The sequence below is a fragment of the Tinamus guttatus genome, unplaced genomic scaffold, assembly GCF_059628265.1.
Source record: "Tinamus guttatus ecotype Peru unplaced genomic scaffold, ASM5962826v1 Tinamus_guttatus_pri_ptg000702l, whole genome shotgun sequence".
NCBI classification, from domain to species: domain Eukaryota; kingdom Metazoa; phylum Chordata; class Aves; order Tinamiformes; family Tinamidae; genus Tinamus; species Tinamus guttatus.
Window position 1 is genome coordinate 335901 of NW_028289236.1, and position 21913 is coordinate 357813.

At 38.4% G+C, this 21913-nt stretch overlaps 1 protein-coding gene across 1 annotated transcript in view; it reads right to left on the bottom strand.

Moving 5' to 3' along the window:
* Positions 1-21913, bottom strand: part of PCNT (pericentrin) — a 77007-nt gene that overhangs the window by 19873 nt on the left and 35221 nt on the right. The window contains exons 27-37 of the mRNA XM_088536700.1: positions 21208-21416; positions 19449-19611; positions 17004-17147; positions 11753-11982; positions 11223-11342; positions 10661-10681; positions 7966-8193; positions 5341-5511; positions 4530-4682; positions 3115-3285; positions 1729-2847 (exon numbers count right to left, since the gene is read on the bottom strand). Of these exons, the coding sequence (XP_088392826.1) occupies positions 1729-2847; positions 3115-3285; positions 4530-4682; positions 5341-5511; positions 7966-8193; positions 10661-10681; positions 11223-11342; positions 11753-11982; positions 17004-17147; positions 19449-19611; positions 21208-21416 (2729 nt within the window). The remainder of the gene's footprint in view (positions 1-1728; positions 2848-3114; positions 3286-4529; positions 4683-5340; positions 5512-7965; positions 8194-10660; positions 10682-11222; positions 11343-11752; positions 11983-17003; positions 17148-19448; positions 19612-21207; positions 21417-21913) is intronic.

The window sequence follows — 21913 nt, forward strand, 5'->3', positions numbered from 1 at the left end:
TGCACAAGGCACAAAAATATCATTGACATGAAATATAAGAACTTAAATATTGAAAACCCAAGGATCTGCTTGAAAAAAAAAAAACAAAACATTTAACTGTCCCTCAAACTCCAGCATAACTTCATATCCTTATGAAGTTGACTAGTTCTCTCTTCACTGAATCCTACCTCAATTTCTGCAGAAACTAATTCAGCTTTCAAGTCTTCTTGACGACTTGCCATGTTTATATTTACACTCCTTTCATTCTCCAAAGCCTCTGTAGCCTTTATGTCTCCCTGCATTGCATTCAAAGGAAAACATAATTCTCATTTGAGCAATTTCCATATTAGTATAGATTATATATTTTCATACTTCTAAAATTTCAGAATTGTGTCTACAGTAACTGTGATTTTAAAGATACAGTTACAGATGCATCTCTCACAACAGATCAAAGATCACCACCTCAAATAGGTCAAGATTGCCACCTAGACAAATGTTATTGATCCCAGCTAGAACTTCTAAATAAATATACAAAAGACACATTTTGCTTAGAAATGTTTTTCATGCCTGCTTAGAAAATAAACACAGGATAATTACTAAGTGAAATCACTGATTTCTTTCTGTATGTAGGAAGAAAAAAAGCCTATATAAGGAGAAATAGCACTCAAGTGCAATTTAAATACAATATATTCTACGTACTTCTGCGTAGCGTGGTGGCAATAGAAGAGAGACAACAACAACAAAATTGTTTTTATTAAGTAAAATTTTAAATGAGAAACAGCATCCTTTGGTGACAGCTGGATTATAAAGTAATCTGGCAAAATAACATGTAACTTTCTGTGATAACGCTGCCACTCTTAAGTAAATGTTTACAATTAGTGGTAACAATATTACAGGTCACTTATTTTGTCCAACTTGGAAATCCAATAGTTTTACTGAAATTACTGGATTTCAGTAGAATCCAACATTCTATTGGAACATAAATTCCTATCAAGTGCTGAAAAGCCACCCTCCTGTTCCCCTGGCTAGGCAAGGGCAGCAAACCATAAATCATCAACCTCAGATTTTTATACCTATTGCTGAGTAAGAACCCTCCAAATTACCTAAGACTGGCACCTAACTTTATTTCCCATGCACTCAGGAGCTCTTCTGATATTCAGGGCTCTTACTGACAGTTACCACCTCCGTAAGTAAGCCTTATCATGCATTAAGTTAGTACATGACAGATGCCCCTAACTCCCTGAAACACGTCTTCTGCATCCTATTTCTTCCCAAACTTGGGCAATTAAATTGAAGTTCACAGTAAAATCCTCAGAACAAATGGTTCTAAAAAGATTCAGAGTGAATAAAGAGTTCTACTAAAATGTGGCACAGAATGGACTATTTTCAAGTACTTTCCCTAGATCCATGCTTGAAATCACACCCAGCTCAGAAAAACCAAAGGAGATTTCCTGAATGGATGAAGTTTCCACATATGTTCCCCTGTTCTGAGTTCTTCCAGGCATTTATGCCTAGCTGCTACTGGAAAAAGGTCACAGAGACAGAGATCTTTGTTCTGATTCACAAGATCGATTTTTATGGCATGGTATCTTCACCCTGTACCAGTACAGGCACCTAAACAGCACTTTCATTTCTGCCATTACAACACTGAGAAGAACAAACTACAGGGCTTTATATAACACAAATTGGCTTATTCAAGAAGCAAAAAAGGAAAGAAAAAGTAACACTATCAGAAGACTAACCACATACCATTTTTTCACTTGGAGAAATCAGAACTTCAGCTGACTGATCAACAGTTGCTCCCAGTACTTCCAGTTTCTCTACTCCCTTATGAACTTCACCTTTTCTTTCCGTTTTGGAAACCAGCTTGGGAAGATTAGCCTCTTCATGACTATCTTGCTCCTTTGACTTGTAGGTCTCCAATTGCGAAATTAGATCATCTCTTTCCAATCGTAAGGCTTCAAGATCTCTCACATGCTCCCCAATTTGATCTTTCAGTTTTGCAGTGCAACCTTGCAGTTCATCAATTTCTCTCTGATAAACTACTACCTTTTGATTCAGTGTTTGCACCTCGAAATCAAGTCTAGAAACTTCTGACTGAAGATTGTGAACCTCTTGAACTCGATCTACATCTTTCTTTTCCAGCTCAGTTTCAAGTGCTGCTACCTTTTTTATCAAGCACTGCATTTCATTTGTGTCAGCTACTCTTTGATCTGCCATTGCCTTCATCTGCACATCTTTCTCTAGAATATTTGCTTCCCTCTCTCTAACAGTATCTTCAAGTTCTTGAATCTGAGAAGAAATCATCCTTGCTTCAGCCTCTCTCTGAGAAAAGTGTGTTTGGAAAACGTGGTATTCTTTCTGAAGTGTGTCGTACTCTAACCTTAGAGAGACTAGCTCTGCAAAGTGCTGCTTTGATGACTCCTGTTCTTTTTGAAAATTTTGTTCTAAAATTTCCATTTCTATTCTGAACTGTGATTCCTTCTCTTCTAATTGGTGTTGCAAAGCTTCTCGAGCAATTGAGACAAGCTCTAGTTCTTCCTGAAGTTCTTTCACATTGGAGATCAGTGATGTGTTTTTTCTGCTTGGATCAGGATCACCCTGACCATCTACCAACCCCTTCTTCAGCTCATTCTGAAGGTTTTGCACTGGTTCTCCCAAACCAAGCTGATCAAGATAATCTTGGCTGTCACTAACTTCATGACGTATTGGTCCAAACTGTGCCAGCTCTTTTTGAAGCTTCTCAATTACTCCATGAAGCTGTTCTACCTCCTCATCTTTGTCCTTATGCAACCTTTCCTGGTCGCCACGAAGGCGCTCAACAAGAGATCGGAGTTCTTCAATTTCAGATTTTTGGTCTTCCACAGCCTGAGCAAAAGGGTAAGAGTTTTAATACATGCAGGCAAAATTAGTATTGTGCATAAGAGTTAAAATTATTAGAAGGATCATGTTTTTCTGAATCACTTAGGTATTCAGCATTTAACCGCAGAAAGATCTGTGGACTTTAGCCAGCTACCTACTCAAAATTCTCTTTACTATAAGAAACACCTATTAGATTTTATTAGCAATATGATTCTGTGCATTCCCTTCCTCCACCCCAAAATTAAACAGTGGTCATCTAGGAGGCACTCTTACCTTATGGCTCACAGCGTTCTCCAGCTCATGCTGAAGTCTCTTCACCTGCTCATTCAGATGATCGATTTCTTGATTCTTTTCATTAAGCAGTGCTTGTGGGAATGACAAAGCTGAGGAACCACTACTATCCTGGTCCTGACTTTGCTTCAGGTGAAGTTTTGTTAGATCCTCCTGAACAGAAGAAACATCAATATGATTACAAGGGACTTTCATCCAAAATAATGGCAGGACAGAACTACGGGCTTTACTTAAATGTTCTTATTACAATGTAACAGAAAAATAGATATATCAGTAAATAATACAGCTACTTCATTTGGATTTATACCGCCTGATTAAATTGGCACAATAGTTGTCAATTTTCAAAGTAAGAGACAAACACTAGCTACACAATTATCAGCCAAGCAGTTTTAAAACTTAGAACATTTGCTCTGGCTGTAGAAGTTGGAAACACAGCAAGATTGCAGTACTGAACAGCAACACTGTAGTTTGCAATTGAAGAATCACTGAAGTTATTCTGAACAGTTGAGCTCTAAGAAGGATCACCTTTCTGGATGTGCAGGAACTTTAGGATCACAAACTTTATAGCAGCACCTGCATTTGTCTGGAAAGGTGTCCTGGACATGGCCTGCCACTGAAAATCAACTATTCAGTGATACAACCTATAAAAGGCCTATCACAGGTTTCCTCACTGCTTTTATACAGTCTTCCTTTTCGAGGCAAGATACTTCACCTTTCCCACAAAGGAAGAAAGTGTGGTTGTCCCAGTAAGTCTCAAGCAAGTGACTTCTTGTGATTACAGGCCATTGTGTAAATCATCTATCCCATTAAAGGAAAGAAAGACCTTTAAGAAGCAGCAGCTACTGAGTAACTCATGGTATCACTCAGAAACTCAGTATCATTGTCTTCCAGTGAAAGAGAGCACCCAGCAAAAACTCCATCACACCCACTCCATTGGGAATATATGCATTTACAGTAGCAGTGCCTTTTCCCCTCTCATGTATTAGAGTTTTGGAAAGGTCATGGGAACAAAAGGAAGAGGAGAGTGAGACACCATGCTTCAGTTCAGCCTTTTTTAGTGCCTCTTAGACTCACAGAACTGAAGCTAATATCCCTTCTAAACAGTGCCCAGAGCTGTCCACATGCAGGAAAACACTCAGAATTAGCAAGAGTAAAAAAAAAAAAAAAAAAAAAAAAAAAGAGAGAGAGAGAGAGAGAAACAAAAACCACTTAAGTTTTGTGTTTAAATCAGATGACCATAGCAGATAATGTCATGAGCATAAATCTATCATTTGTAACAGCAAAAAAATACTGACAACAGAAACTACCAAAACACGCATTTGTAATATTACGAGATAAAGACTCAGTAGGGATTTCTGGAGGTTTAGTTGGACCACACTAAAACTAAAGAAACCTACCTTCAGGTGTGCGTTCTCTGACTGAAGCTGGCTGATGCTGGAAGTGCTAAGGTTTTTTTGCATCTCTAACTGCAAGTTCAGCTGCAATATCTCCTCATTCTTATTGATTAAATTATCTTTACATTGCTCTAGTTGGTCTAGTAAGCTTGCAATCTAAAACAAAGAAAAGCAAAGTTGTTTAATTAAATCCCCTTATTTGAGCAGAAAATATTAAATTTAATTCACCATCTTAATTGCTGCAACTAACTACAGCAAGTTCCATGGCTTAGACTCTCTCTAATCAGTTTACATGAATAAAATACTTGGGACACTTTTAATTAAAAGAGTGCAAACGAGCAAGGAGCTACTGTATTAGCTCCTCAAGTGGAAACCAAAGCTTCCTGGTTTTGGAAGAATTACAAGGCTGACTGTTTGGGTGCCAGTCACAACCCCCTTTAAAAATTTAAAAGCTTATAGTAAATGTCTGGGGTAGAGGGGAGAGGGAAGGAAATCAAGGCACGACCACAGATACAGTTTGGGGCAACAATTTGAGACATGTTAACCACATCTAATGCCTAAAGGTAATTACAAGCAATTAAGAGAAATTAGACCTGCAATACTAAACCCAATACACAACAATCACTAAAGTTATATTCAATGACTCGTTCAAACTGTAAAAGCAAGATTCAATAATTACACATTACGCAGTTCGTATGAGCTCAAAAGCATTTTTGATTGGCTTAAATTCTCAGCTAACACACAGAATCTTTCTGCAACCCAGGACACTGTTCCTGATCTCTGCAGGGATCTACTAACATGTTAAACTGCTTACCTCCCTATCTTTCATCTCAAGGGCTTCCTGTTCCGCCTGCAGTTGTTCCTTGAGCGCTTGATCAGAACTGCCTTCAGTGGGTACTCTGTGCCTCGCTTCATCCAATTTAGACTGCAGGGCAGAGATCTGAAGCAGGTTATTGTACTGTTGCTGTTGCAATGCTTCTTTATCCTGCAAAATATTTTTTGCGTGTATTAGAACAAATTATCAAGATACATACCCCATCAACGGAGAATGTTCCCGTCAATCACCCCTAAAGAAAATCCTGGTGCCCCCCATTGACCACTAATAGGGAGTACTCCAGGCACATGAGAGAGGAAAGAAGAAGTTACATGCACAAATCACATCCAGTTCAGATATGAAACTGTGATCTGCATCTAATACCACTGCCAGGAGGGGAGAAAAACACCATCCTGAAAGCAGTACATGAATTTCTTTGGGTAGGAAAGCACCTACCATAACCATAAGCTTTTTGGTTGTCCTCAAAAGGAAAACAAAATTTTTTCTTGCTATCACACAAATTCTATCAATCACAGCTACAAGCACCTGAGTCATCCTACTGACACGTGTGAAAGGACCTGCACTAAGGAAACCCAAGCAAAAGCAATGCCTTTTTTTGGTTTGTTTCTATGTCAACACCAAAACTAAGAAGTTATCCACACCATTTTGAAGTTCAGCTTGATATCTGACAACACGCCCCCAGTGACAACTTGCAAGTCCTGGTTACTGCAGAATTGGCCTGCTTGTCCCTGCATTTACTGGGCGGGTGCACCTTAGCTCATGGTGTAAGCACAGTTCTGCATGCAAAAGTGTAACATTCTGTGGTTGCCCCAGTGATCCAAGCAACAACCCGTGCAAAACAGGCTTTATGAAACACGTCTTCCTTTGAAGACAAACATTTGGATCCCCACACAGGATGCAGTCTCACATGATATCTTCTTATCCCTCTTCTAAGAGGCACAGGGCAGCAGACTCCCTAACCAAGCCCACTTTGAGAGCCTCAAAGCTAAAAGGAAAGTGATTAGCCTAAGAGGGCCAGCCCTGCTACAGCTGGCAAATATATTTGCATAGTCTTGTAGGAAGGTCATGAATTACTTTATTCATGGCATATGAATTTGGTTTATTTAAGATTTTAAAGAATGATCAATTTAATGGGACATTCAGACAGCTAAAATAATGTCTCAAACTACCATGGATCAAAGCAAGCATGTTTAATAAAACACAAGGGCTTCAGGGACAATTGAGTTAGAGGTACCAAAAGCAGCATCAGCCTCCATGTTCTTCAAGGCAAACCAAAAGTGAAGCAAGTGGTCATGGCTTCTGTGTATTTGTATAAAATCTCAAAACAGCTTAGGCAGAGAAGGGTCTCTAGCACTTTCTGGTCCAATTCTCAGCTCAAAGCAGAACTAGCTTAGAGCAAACTGCTCCAACGGTCTGGCTAGCCAAATTCTGAATATCTAGCAGGAGCAGAGACTCCACCACCCCTCTGAGATGTCCCCCCTTTCTAACATCTGTATGCCCCATTCGGATATTTGTTCCCTATTATTTAACTGAAATTTCCCCTTGTTGCACTTTTTATGCCCTTAATCTTCTCATGCTTTCCCTGTGCACCTCCAAGAATAAGCTGGCTCCATCTTTTATATCCTCACATCATATGGTTGTGGACAACAATAAAATCTTTGCTTTTTCTCCATAAGGCTAAAGAAGCCCTGCTCTCTCAGCTTCTCCTCATAAACAATTTCCTCTAGCTTTTGACCATCTTTGCTGCCCCCTCTGCTGACTCGCATCAAAACAGCAATGCCTTTTTTGTACCAGGGAATCTCAAACCAGACAGTTCTGTACATGCAATCTCACAAGGCCAATTAGAATGGAATAATAGTACCTAAATGAGCTATGACCGGCCAGTGTATACCACATGCAGGTGATTAAACAAAAGAATGTTTTGTTCAATATTTTTTAAATAATGAAAAGAAATATTTACAGCATTATCAAATAAAATATTAAATTCAGTTTAGACCATGCTACTCTCAAATCCTTTCAAACTCGAAAGATACTTACTGACAATACTTACCTGATCCAAGAGAAATTGCAAGTAGGAAACTAAAACATTTAGCCCAAGAAGGTTACTCAGATGTTTAGTAGCAGATAAATATTTTTTTCTAGTAATTTACTAAATAGAACATAGTTCTTAGCGAACAGATTCTCTAAGCTGTGATCAGATCTGCAGTAGTAAAATGAAACAATGAGATCTTGGGAGGGTGGTGAACAGATCTGGCTCCCGAGACATACAGCAAGAACTGCGGACTACGATCCTGATACAGCCATTGATCAAAACCCACATATTTGATACTGAGCAATACTATCTTCCCTAGGAACTCTCAGAGAAGCAAAAGAGCAGTTCCAATCCATGTAAATACGACAAATGTCAAAAAGGTGTTTTTGTTTAAAACTGTGCTTATAATATCTGCTGTTAATACAACAGCTTAACTCATCACTAAATTCAAAGCACAACCTTAAAGAACATTGTAAAAAAGTCACCGAATTCCAATATGAAAACAACATGTGCATAATTCCTTGTCTAGTTAAACAGGTATTTAAAAAACTTAAAAGTCATTTAAAAATTACTTGTTTTAATTCTGTTTCCACTTTCTTCATCTTTTGTAGTTGCTGTTCTAAATAGCTCACAGTCTTTGAGACTTCGGTACCGCTGTGCTCCAGTTCTCGTATCTGTGCCACCAGTTTCTCTATTTCTTTATCACGTGCTGTGATTTCTTGATGTTTTTGCTCTGTTTCTAATAATAGCTTACTGTAATCATCCATCTTCTCTTTTATTTCTGCTTGCAAAGATTCTACCTATACAGAAATCACAATATACAGATATTCAGGCAATCTAACATAAATTCTAATTAGAAAGAAGTGTAATTTCACAGCTAAGCAGGTAAAATTTTACAACGGACAAAACTAGTGCTAAAATCTCAGACAAAAGTAAGAGCAGAAGTGTAGGGAAAGGATGAAAAAGTAACTTCCTGATACCTTGTTTTCCAATATACCAGCTCTTAAAAACAAATAAAATAATCAGACATATTTGCTTATTGATTTAAAAAATAAAATTACATGAATTATTATGAATAGCATTAGATATATTCCTGTAATGTCAGAACCATTTTCTATTACTTTAAGAAATTCCAATCCAAAGGAAGATATCAAGAATCAAGAGAGAAATACATTACTCAAAACAAAATCAAATTCACTGTAGTCAACACAGATTGGATGCTAGTTTTTGACAGATGCTTAAATAGGAAAAGAATAAAAACTTTGCATTTGAGCTCAGTGAGACCCAATCGTGCACAGAGCTGCAGGAAAACTGCCACTCGTTCATCCCAGTAAGTCATGTGAAAGCAAAGCTAAGAGCTCTGCTACGTGACAGAGAGGGGACAGAAAGGACAAAAGGGACATAGGAAGTGATAAGGTCATCAAGCAAAGTGAAAACTAGATCCAATGGGAAAACAATGGGACTCCTTCTAAAAGGAGTTATTTAGTCATCACTAACAAATAAGGAAGAGGAGATTTTTGCAAAATAAATATTTTGTTCATCGAGAGCCTCTTAAATTATATAGTTTCCCCTTCAATATTATAAATTAAAAACACTATATATTAACATAGAACTTTACGTCAAAGTAATGTACGGACAATACCAAAGCAGAAAACCACCCTCAAGGAAAATGCAGAAGAATAGAATTAATTTAACCAAATTAATAGTCATGGAGAGTATCACGTATTAGTTACAAACGCCAAGTGATTAGCATTACATTTTCAACTGCTTAAAGGCACAGACACATTAGCTTAATTATGTATATATCTTCTTCCTTTCTCATCTCATCAGCAATTGCAAGCAAGTGTCAAGAATAAGACAGGCTTGTTTCCTAACCTTAGCAAAAAAGCTTTTTAGTATCAAAAATACTTTTAAAATTCTAGTATGTTCTACACAGATGCTCTTGCTGTAAGATCTAGGCATATGTCATTGTAATACCAGCCATTACAAGATTTTACATATGAAATGCATATTTTTAATGCCACATTGTCGTTTTGTCTCAGTCATTCATACTGCCTGAATTGAGCAATTACTGACACTACAGCTGCATTAAATAACTGCATGAGAGTTCTAAATCCCTACATTTCATTTTGGCACAGGCTGCAAACATACTGCATCCTACTCATAACTGTCATAAGGTTGGTTAACTCTCTGGCGTGCCTGTTTCCTTCTCAGGTCTGAAGTGTTTTGAGAGAGGTTGCAAATCATGACAAAGATGAGCATTAGGTTTAACAGATCTCTCTCTTCCCTAATGCACATGTCCACTCAATAAAGAAATAGCTTTACAAATATTCCAGGCAACAGCTTGGATAGAAAGCAAGCTATGGTCTTGACAGCCTGCCATCCTTCACATGGCTTTTCCTAAATTTTAGGAAAGATAAGTATACCCACAGAACTCAAAGAATATATGTTAAAGCTTCCACAAACGTGTAACTTCTGGGAAGAGGTACAAACATTCCTTCAACAAGCCATATGTCATTTGACAAAGAAAAGGCTTTAAAAAAGGAGAAGCATCTGATCTTTTCCATAGTATAACATGTTTATCTGATATACATACATATAACTACATCTGAGGTTCTTAGAAAATCTTAATGTCAGATGATATTCATGCAAGTGAGAAGCTGAGACAGAAAGACATGTAATCACTCGACTTCTGCTAGGACTTCCTTAGACATCTGCAGAAGTTAGAGAAGGCTGGTAACAATCTGCCTGTCAGCAGAGAAACACACACTGCCAAAGATTCAGCTGTTCATGGGAAATGCACTTCTAACACTGAGGTCCGTAATTTCATAGACTGTACATAAAAGAATAGATGGAAATGCAATTAATAGTATAAACATTTAAGTTTTGCTAAGAGCCGTGTCACAAACAAAACTTGAAGGCTGAGGCACAGTGCATCATTGATGCCACTACTTTTATCTCATACTTTGAACCTCAACTTACCTTCACCGCACAAAAATATCTTACAGCAAGTAACAGCATGCAAATGCATCTCAGCAAGAGGCCAGCAGAAGGAAGTACTTATAGACAAGAGATCAAATTGGAAGGAGTTTCCCACCTCTGCCACCTGCTCTGCCACCCTGAGATATGTGTCTTTATCTCTAAATCTAGCTGAAGCGGATTTGACACATGAAGAACAGAAAGAAGCCAAAATAGATCTAATTAAATAGAAGAAATTGAAAGGAAAGGAAAGAAGGGTTAAGGAGGTGTTCATGCTGTTTTCCATACCTGCAGAATCAATTCATAGTTCTGTACAATGTTCATTTATGTGAAAACAAAAAAAACAAACAAAAAAAAGCATAAGTTAATCTTTGAAAGCAAGTTTTATATAAACAAGCATCTGAGAAAAAGGACTATTTTATAATTTCACGCAGGCCAAGGCATACAAATGTAAAGTAACACCCTTTATCAGACCAACTAGTATAGTTGGAAAGATTAAACAAGTTTCAGGACTCAAAATCCTTTCATCAGGTGTTGTCTATAGAGCAGAGTGCCAGTATTTTCCCAGTGAATTTAAAACAAACATGAAGATTTTGGAATTTTACTGTAGCACGTAGGTCCCCGTGTGACATTTCCTTCCCTATCCATAAGTAGTAATGCAAGTGCACTCTTGACTGTATAGATGTAGTTAATCCATTTATAAGGTGCGTGTGTGGGGAAATTCAGCTCCTTAGGTGACGACAAAGGAGGAAGAAGGCTCTCAAGCGCAAGTCCCTTAGAAGATGCAGCTTTTGATACTTAATTGCAGTAAATGGAAACTCCCTCAGTCACTAAATATGATTTTACTCACCCCATATTCTCTGGGCTGTCCCAAAGTCTGTGATTTTCCTGTAACCTTTAACTGTTCTTCCAGTTTCTGAATTTCTTGCTGAAAATCATCACGCTCGTGTTCCCTTTCTATAGCTTGCTCCTGCCAATCCACCCAGAGAGAACGGAAATCTTTTATTAGAGAGTGAACATTTATGAAAATATTAAGTATAGGAGAAACTACTTCTGTAGCAAGGAAATTATATTTAAAAATAAGTTGGCACTTTCTTTAAGGTGCTAAAATTGCAGACAAAGAGGATAGTTTTTTCTCCTGCATACACAAAAATCCTCACCAGCAATTCATAAGGGAAAAATTATCCCATAGGACAGAAAAGGAAGGGATTTTATTTTTCCTTAAACAAGTCTGCTTTTTACAAGACTAGAATACAAAAGTCTTGATTTTACAAATAGCAAAACACACCTTATTTGAGTACCCATATTTAAAGTCTAGATCACCAAATGGGAGTAGTATTGACCAAAAACCATGTAAAAAGCGGTATCATGCTTGCTTACATCCATGAATTGTCGCTGATTTTTAAGCTGTTTTTCAAGGACTTGAATTTGCTGCTTTAGGTCAGCAACCTCCAGTAACTGTTTAGCCAGGTCTTGGTTACTGTGCAACTGTTCTTCAAGTTCTACCTCCAAAACCTTCATTTGAGAACGCAGGTTGGAATGATCTTTTTCTGCCTGACACTGAAGCTCTAATTTCTCCTTTGCTAAAAATTCCACTTCCTTAAGTAGACCTGAGTAAGAACACAAAAATAAAAACAAGATTGAGAGGCCAGGGTATACAAACCATTTCTAAAGAGATTACATTCAGGTACTTTGGGCAGCTAAAGAACCAAATAAAATACTTCAGGGGATTTTTTTTTTTTTTGAGAGAGAGGGACAAAAGGAACTTAGACACTTACTTCCAAATGCATCTTTGAAAACTGCTTCTAAGACTACCAGATTTACAAAACAAAAGATGGATGCAGTAGAAGAAAAGATGGACTCTCTCCCGAAGTGAACCTTGGTTAGAAATATCCAGGGCCATGGTTCCACACAGCACCCCCTCAACACCCTTACACTTCTAGAGTCTCATCTCATTCAACCTTACACTTCTAGAGTCCCTCTCATCCTGACCTCTCAAGCCCGAATCCCACACTCCTCCTGCCCAAATCTCCTTACTCCTCCCAATTTACTTCCCTCACGCTCCATCCCTAACCCTCACACTCTTCTTTCGGTTACCCAAACCTGCCAGTTTTCAATTTACATCTGCCAGCTTTCACTGCAGACTTGGAACTCTGTAGGGCTTGAATCTGTCAGCATAAAAAGAGAGGCCTTCCCATTAACTGGGAACATTAAAAATAATCCCATTATTGCAGGTGTATGACTGGAGAAGACAACAGGTGAATGAATCTTCTGACCTGAAGTCTAAATTCAGAAGTCATGTTGGGTTAAGTCCTTGGACATACCTACTCCTCAAGAGCAAAGAGCACCCACAGGGAAGCAAAAGAGAAAGCAGAGAGGAGCAGCGGCAGGCAGCGAGGCCCGGCTCCACTGAGTCTAATAACTGATGAACATTTGCATCATGAGATGCGACTGAGCAAGTCATCCAACACTCAGATGTATGACCCAAAAACATGCCAACCACTGAATCTGAATTCAGGTAAAGAAACTACATAGGGGTACAACAGAAATGATTTTTCACCAAGTGCTAAACATTTCATCAGGCAAGAGATGAGAATAAAGTAGCACCAGCTGCACTCCGCTGAATTTGCTTATGCCCCATGCATAGAGAAGAGTAAAACACACATGGTGCTTAATGAATCAACAACAACTTTTTAGCTTTGTAAGCAGCACTATTGCTTCCTGAGAAATAAAAGGCTAATACAAAAAAAAAAAAAATGCAGTCAGGGCCATCTCCTCAGTTAAAAATGCAAGCTAGGAGATCTAATGTAATTAGGCTATAAAAATTTACAGGGAATTTAAAGTACTTAATAGATTGCTAAAACACAGTAGCTGCTCTCTCAGATAAATGCAATCTATTTGAATATGTTTTCCTTACATAGCTCCCCCAAGTGCATACATACAGCTTCAACAAAAGTGAATAAATCATCAGGTCACGGAATCACATCTTAGTAGGGGACAAACCTGCTATTTTATTAACATAAATTCAGATCATGCAATTCCACTTTGGTAAAGCCCCATCACCCTCCTTCCCTTCACTCCAAAATCACCATTAGCAAATGCCAAGCTACAGTTGAAGCACGTTACATTAGCAAGACCATTCTGCTCAAATTAGTATTAACGAGGAGGGAAGGAAAAAAAAAAGTGGCTTTTTCAAGCCATGTCAATCATTTCGCATATTTTCCAGGCACTATAAACAAGTCCAAGCCAGAGGAAGAGTACTACAGAACACTGGGATGGGGAAGGGGGGTGAATTTTAGGGCTCAATTCTTGAATACTGCTGTTCAAAAATCTAAAAAATTGGATTGCAGCTTCATAGAGAATGCCAAACCCCAAGTACATTGTGGTCAGATTAGACACTTTCCATCACTGAGTAGGCAACAGCAAAACAGTGATGTAATTGCATACAGACAAAATTAAAAATGTTAATAAAAGTGTATTTTGAGTAGCCCACAAAACCTGATCATAACAGCTATGTATTTACCAGATTACATGCTTACTACTCATTTGAGTGTGGGAGGAGAAAAAAAATATCTTTCAATTTGGCATCTACAAGTCTTCAGCAAGTGTTAAAACTATGTGGTCTTCTTGCTTGTTTTTCCATTTCTTCTTTCCTCCTGGTATCCTGCATCCTTTCCTTCCAGTTACCTACAATCACACCTAGTCTTTATCACTCCTTTCTCCCCTTCTTTTTCCCTTTTTCCTGATCTGCAGATCCTGAATACCTTCTGATTACATTTCTCCAGCCTCTGTGATACTTCCTTCAGTTCTTCCCCTGTTTTTTCTAGCTCTCCATTTCACAGTCTCATTTCTTTTTCATTTATCCACTATAATCCTCCACTGTGAATCATGAGAAGCTCACAGGAAGCTTACAAGTCTCACTGTCCTCTCACAAGAAAAATGGAGCTGATTACTATGAAGGTAACTGCATTATGTACTTTAAGGCCTTTAACAGCAAAACTTAAAAATTCATCAGTGATTTGAATATCTCTAATTGCTTTCTGATGGATCACAGATGTGTTCTGTGGTGCCTCTTTTGCCAAGACATTCATAGCCCCAGTAATCTCTTGGGCCTATTTATGAAGTACTGATCCTCTTTGTTAAAATAAACTCAAAGCCATTAATAATTCGCTCAGTATTACAGAAACAAACATACACACACTCATTACAAACCTGAACCTCCTCCTTGTGCTACATTAGCAATAGGGGTCCCTAGAAATCAAAGCATACAAATTTGTACAAGACAAAAAAGGACATTCTGAGCCATTCCATCTTGCATATCACTAGAAACTCATGCATAATGGATGGAGTGCCTACCTTTGAATTAGGCAAAAGCATTCAGCAGGACCTGAGGCTCCTGATCGAATATGTCAACCCTTGTCTATAGCTGCTATACAAAGGCTTTTACATTATAACCATGCAAGTTTGTTGCCAGATAATTGGCTATTTACCTATGCATTTTCTAAGACAATCAATATTCTCTTTACATTTCCAGTTTTCCCCAAACAGAAAAAGAATCCTTAATGCCTAAAACCCCCTTTTAGTTCCTTGCTAGTGGGATTCAAAGTACTAGAAAAGATCTCCTGTCTTTGTAACCTGCTATACATTTATTTCCCTGTATATGGAAAGAAGAAGCCATGTCCCACAACATCACAAAATTGTTTTGCACTTCCTTTGAGAGGTATTACTCAATGCCACATTCATTGCTGTAAAGCAAGCAAAACGTGCATTTATTTTCAGTTACAGTCCATTGAATTTGTTTATTTTCTACAGTCATTCCACACAGAAAAAGATGTTTTCCCCTGCCTCTTTCCCCCTTATTGGCAAAGATTATAGATTCTGCAAGCCAAGACATTCTATGTTAGACCACTGCAGGTTTTGTTCCACTTCTCTGCTAAATTTTCTCTTAAAGCTATCTTTAGCTTTTATTAAGGTGTCTATGAGAATCAGAGCAATAGACAACCTCAGTGCTAACATACACAAGTATCTTGACTGCACTGTATTTGAAAGAATTTGTGGAGAGTCAAAAGGAAGAACAGGAAAGAATGGTGGACGAAAAGATGAAGAAAATTGGAGAGTCAAGAGTTGGAAAAGACTTGAGGAGGGGCAAGAGGAAGAGCACAAGAGAAGATGGTAAGAGATTGGAAGAGAGACATGAGAGGCACACAAGACTTAGAGTGACACAGCAGGGGTGTAAGAAGTCTGCAACAGAGTCTCCTGAAAAGGGGACCGATAACTGCAACACAGAGTACATTCTTCATATAAAATTTGAGTCCACAGTGTAAACTTTATAGACTTTACAGTCTTCTCTACTGTCAGCAACAGAGAAATACACTAAATTGTTTCCCCCGTCTTTACTTCTGACTTATCCAAATATTATGTAAAACTATCTGTTATATATTACACTCAAGCAGAAGAGATGAAGGTTCACCTTGCCATTTGCAAAATTGCAAGGCCAACGACCCCAAATGACAACAATTATACTGGAGGATGATACACAAATTCACTGAAATAAAAGAAAGACACTATGGCATGGCCACCAAGCAATCTCTGAATTTTCTTGCATAAATCAAAAGATAAACTGGTTCATATTCATATGTAGGTTATTATATTAAGATTTTTTGGTCTTTAATGAATCATTGCTGTCACTGCTAGACTGTGCACTACTTATTTGCACTGTAAATTGCATAGTACCAGCTTCCAGTTGCTGGACGAAGTTCTGATAGCACACAACATGCGCTGAAGAGCTCCCCTTTATCCAAATCCGCTTCCCTATACAAGCTTCCCACACTTACAAAAGCCCAGGTCTTACCTCCTACCATGTGCATGGGAGGCAGGGGTTAAGTTAGCAGTGTAAAATTATCTGTATATGTCTTGCCTTCCAAATTTAACTTGGCAATGTACTGGTTGACTGTCTTCTTGTCTTTGGCATCCTTATCAATGTGCAAGGCACCTCCTCACCTTATCCCCTCCAATGAAGCTACCTCACTCAACTTTTGCAGTCCATATGCTTTCCTTTAAAAGGATTAGCAGACTTTGAGCTCATTCATTAAAGACTTCTCACAATCATCCTTCTTGATCACGTGTCTGTCCGTTTTGAAGGACAAAGCTAGGGCGCAGAGGAAAAAACTATTCACTGTATTAAGATGCATATTTTATTACTTCCATCAATATCAAAATAACTCCTTGACCGCTTTCAGTATTAAGATTCTTTCAGCTCCAACTCAGCTCTCTTCTGTCTGTACTGCATTAACTAATTAGCATTCCAATTAGTAACCAATTATCTGTTGCAACCAACTTCCTTTAGTTCTGTTCCTAATGCATCCCTCATTTGCTCACACACTGCCCATTTCTAACTAAGCAGAAAATTACAGTAGTACTCTTTACTAGCAATATTATCTTCCAAAAGGTGAAGAACCAGTTGCTTTGTTGGACTTTCTGCTTTTATGAGAAAGTCCTGCTAACCTATGTCCCAGGCTGAGTTGCATACCAAGCCAGTAGTCCAAAAATGGGAATGCTATAGAGACAAATTGCAGTGTGACCTATTTAGAGGAGAATTTCCTTCTTGCCAATTTTCATACCCACTCCTCACCAAGAATGGCCTGTTCCTGAGTTAGTTCCTGGAAGCGCTCACGCATATTCTCCAGTTCCACAACAAGACGACGTTCAGATTCTTCTTTCAGATTCAAGGCCTCTTCCAATGCAGCTTTTTCTGCAACATAGCCTTCAATAATGCCTAAAATCCCAAGTCAGAATGCAAATGAAACACCAAATAAACTCATCTTTGGAAAAAACAAACAAACAAACAAAAAAAAGAAAAAATGAGCAAATGATTTAATACAAACAGTGGAAGATGACAGTATAAAATGATTCAAATTAATATTGCACTTAGACTTTTTGAAATGACTTAAGGAATAGAATGCTTCAATTACATATTTTGATAAGATTTTGTGAGTCTGCAACACCACAAGATACCACAAAACACCTGGAATGTATATGAGAGTTTGTTCAGCCTGAGGCCATCTCAGGACAGACTGATAAAATCCCTGCTGGGGGCTATGATTTGAACAGACTTTCTCCAGAATAAATAAATAAAGAGATGAGATGCTACATTCGGAGACCGAGAAATCCAGGAATGACTCACAGAAAGGAGGAAGGACATACGGTTTTGGAAAGACCAAGTAAGCTTAACAGAGTATGACTGAAAAGAGATGGAAAGGAGATGCCCTGCTTTGGTAGATAAGCTCAGCCTGAAGGACTTACATCCTAGAATGTGGAAACCCTCAAAGATCCCCCTACACGTAGGTGAAGAATATAGGCAAAAAGCAGTGGACCTAAAGTTTTAACTCTCACAAGGGGGAACTAGACTGAGGATGCACAGCCTGTGACCAATGATGGGTCCTATAGCCACAATCATTTTTCAATAATAAAAAGCATTAAATGCACGCAAAACAAAGTCACAGTTCCCAGATAGGAGGTCAGCACCAGATTAGAGGAATTTCATCAATATTATGGCAATGTGACACTACCAGCAACTCTGAACATCTTTATGGCTTATCTGAACACGTATTTATCAGAACGAGACACTGGTCAGTTATCAGCATAAGCACTGGAGTAGAGATCTGGTTATTTTATTGCAAACTGTAGCGTTGACCAGTGCAGTAACTCAGCTGCACCCTTCCTGAATATCAACAAAACGTATACAGACTACATCTTTTAAAATAATGTCATTTTAATAAAAAATAAAACAAACGGAAAAAAAGACACATTGAGCTTTGTAGGAATAAAGCACTTAACACGCGTTTTAGAAATTTACCTAAGGAAAAAGGAGCATAGTATTCAAAGAAATTCCACAACCACTCAAGAACTATTAGAGAAGAAAAGCAGGTCTACTGATGAGATTATCTTCCTTTTTTTTTTTTTTTTTTTGACAGAATTTTGCTATAAGAAGCATTTTTCTTTTTTTCTGCTTGGTTTTGGTACATGTTTCATTAGTAGCAAGACAGCGTGCATTATTCAGTTCTCTTCAAGTGAAAAAGGAGTCCTGCTACATACCCAAGTTTTTCTTAGGTCTACATAACTGATGTCTCTAGGGACTTGAGCATATCACACAGATTTTTTTTTCTTTTAGTAACACCTAAACTAGATATTTGTCAAAGAAATAAAGAACAGACTTTTCATAAAATTGCTGCATATCTCATCTCTGTGAGTTGTGTTTTAAAGTTCTGACAATGAAACTAAACAATTTAGTTGTCCTCTCGCAGCCAAATGCTACCGCACTGCGTTTCACTCTGGATCATTCTGCTGTTGTTTATAAACCTGCTGCTACCTTTTCCCTTACCTTGGCATTCCTCTCCATGAGAGTTTTTCAGAAACTACTATTAAGAAAAACTAAAGCACACAACACAAGAGCATGTTTTTCATTAATTCCTACTAATTCAAAGCTTAGAAACATAATATGCTAACATGCTATGATATTATATGTAACTTTAGTTTCATCACAGTGGCGAAAATCACATTGAATAGCTAACCATAAAACAACTCTCTGCTGATTAAAAGTCTCGAGCTTCCTGTCTTCTCTTGCAGTCTCTTAATTCCTACACACTACATCAAACATTCCTTTGGCTCTTGTTGAACCCTTCTAGGTCAGACAGGTGGGCTTGTTTAAACTGGAAATGTATTTTCTTTTCAGTAAGACAAGTTCCCATGTTCAGACATGCAGGAATGCAAAGTGCTGTTTTAAAGATTACGGTATTTTTCACACACAGTCACTAGTTTAAATATAGGAATAAATACTATCATGCTTGCCTCAGGTAAATGCAATGCCGATGAAGGAAAATAAGTTATAAATTTGCAAGACAGAAGACCCATGCTTCAAGTAACTTAGGGATTTGAAATGCAAAGATGGATTATATAGGCAAGCCAACAACAAAAAAAGGACAAGACACCCCCATATTATATATATAACACATTCCTCCAAATGTCTAATATGAGCAAATAACACTGGAATCTCTTCATCTTGATTTCATTTTCTTACCTTCTGCTTTATGAAGCTTTAGCGCCAGCTGATTTTTGGCCTCACTTTCCTCACTGAGGCACTCCATTAGTTCCTGGTGCTGACTTACCACTTGGGCCGTTTCCTGATTGCGGCGGCTGAATTCTTCTTCAAAATGTGCATGGATTTCATGCGTTTTCTCCAGCTAAAAGAGAACAATCATCACCCCACCTCCAGGATCAGTTTCTGCATAAACATACAGCACTACAAGCATTTAAATAAAAACTTAGTCATCAATTTTGACCCTACATGTCTTGCCTTCCTATACACAATGTTCTAGGGTTCAAAGAAGAATACAGCAACCTCATTCCCATTTAGCTTATTCTGGTGGACAGGACATTTCTTATTTATCAACAAAGGATGCTTTAAGAAGGTTGAATAGCTGGAGAAGGTTGGCTAGAATCCACACCTAGCAAACTTACCAAGGCTTGGGAAAGTCCTTCAACCACACAATGGCCATACACTACTGGTAGCATCATCAGGACCCCAAAGCACAATTTAAGATAGAACTGAGACTTAACTTTACAACAGAATTTTAAAGACTAAACGTTTTGTGTAGCTTCTTGTCTCAAGGTTGCACAAGGTACCTAATGAGAAGAATTTGAGATGTATTTCTTTTCTTCATACTTTCTCTTAAATTAGGGGTTTCCTTAATGAGCAAGCTAATTACTGTAGCACTGAACTGAATATGGAAGACGATCAGGTTTGGAACCACTTAAGCAAACTAATGGGATACACCCCCTAGTGCTAAGGGACCTGACAATGTCATTGCAAGGTCACCCTTGATATCTTTGAAAGGTTGTGGTGATCAGGAGAGGTACACAAGGACTGAAAAACAAGCAAATGTCACTCCAGTCTTCTAGGAGGACAAGAGGGAAGATCCAGGAAACTCCACACCAGTCAGTCTCACCTTATCCCTGGGAAAGTGATGGGGTAAGTAATGCTAGCTATTATTTTTAGGCATATGAAGGACAAGAAGGTGATCTGGAGCAGTCAACATTATTTCACAAAAACGAAATCATACTTAATCATCCTGAGAGCCTTCTACGATGGAATGACTGGCTTGGTGCATGAGGGAAGAGATGTTGTTCACCTTGACTACAGTTAGGTTTCGACACTGTCTCCTGTAACACCCTCACAGACAAGCTAGGGAAGCATGGGCTAGATAAACACACTCTGAGGTGGACTGAAAACCAGCTGAACTACTGAGCTCCAAGGGTCATGATCAGTGTCCAGTCAGCTGGACACCAGTCACTAGTGGTGTCACCCAGGGGTTGATACTGGGGCCAGCACTGTTCAATCTCTTCAGTTAATGACCTGAATGAAGGTAAACAGTGCATCCCCAGCAAGTCTGCAGAGGCCACGAAGCTGGGAGGAGTGGCTGGTACCCCCAAGGGCTGTGTGGCCATTCAAAGGTAACTTGACCAGCTGTAGAAGTGGGCAGAGAGAAACTTCATGAAGTTCAACAAAGGAAGCACAGATGCCTGCCCCTGGGGAGGAAGAATTCCTCTGCTTTTAGAAGAAAAAACATAATTAAAGTCTCATTTACAAGAAGTATCAAACAGGGACCAAATCTGCACTCTAAGAGGGCGAGGATGGACTCACTGGTAACTTGTGTATTCAGACAAAATATTTCTCCTCAAAGTAGTCGACCCCACAAGGCACTAAATATATCAAACTTTAAAAAAAATTCACATGTTTAGAGTAATTGTGCATCTATGCAGCTAATACATTATTTTACCTGTTTAGTTGATTCTGTAACTAGTTCCAGAAGTCTTTCCACTGCAGTGCGCAAGCGATGACAAATTTTCAGCAGCATTTCTTCATTTTCACATGCCAGGTCTGGATTTGTAAAAACGCTTTCACTTAAGTATTGGCTCAACTCAGACCCCTCATCAGTCACTGGAGACAGCTGGTTGTGTTCGGTCAGAGTTTCCTCCAGCAGCTCATCTATCAAGAACAAACAAGCTTTTCAAAACACAGAAAAACGACGCAGGACTGGCCACTGACTGACATCAGGGACCCTGTTTAAGGCTGGGACTTGTGTTCAAGTAGTATAGCAAGGCAAAAATTTGTCAGCGTTAAATTACTTTGATGTTTACAAACCAAGAAAGATACTCCTGCTTCACTATGTTTAGGAATATTGTGCAAGCTGTGAAATGTATTTGAGATCCCTAAAAACAGGGCATGTCCCCAGGTTTTCTGGCCTGAGGCTAGTATATTCTATTCTAAAAAACAAAATAAACAAAAAATACACATAAGTAAATAAAAAACACTATATTCTATTCAGCTTTTTCCAGAACAGTTTAGTGTTTTTGTTATTAGAAGGATTAAAATTATAAAATAGTTATGGGAACAACCTTAGCGTGGAGAAATATTAAAACAGACGGAGAAAAGATTGCACCAGGAGATACCTGTGTATAGAACCTCCTTCACATAAAAAACAT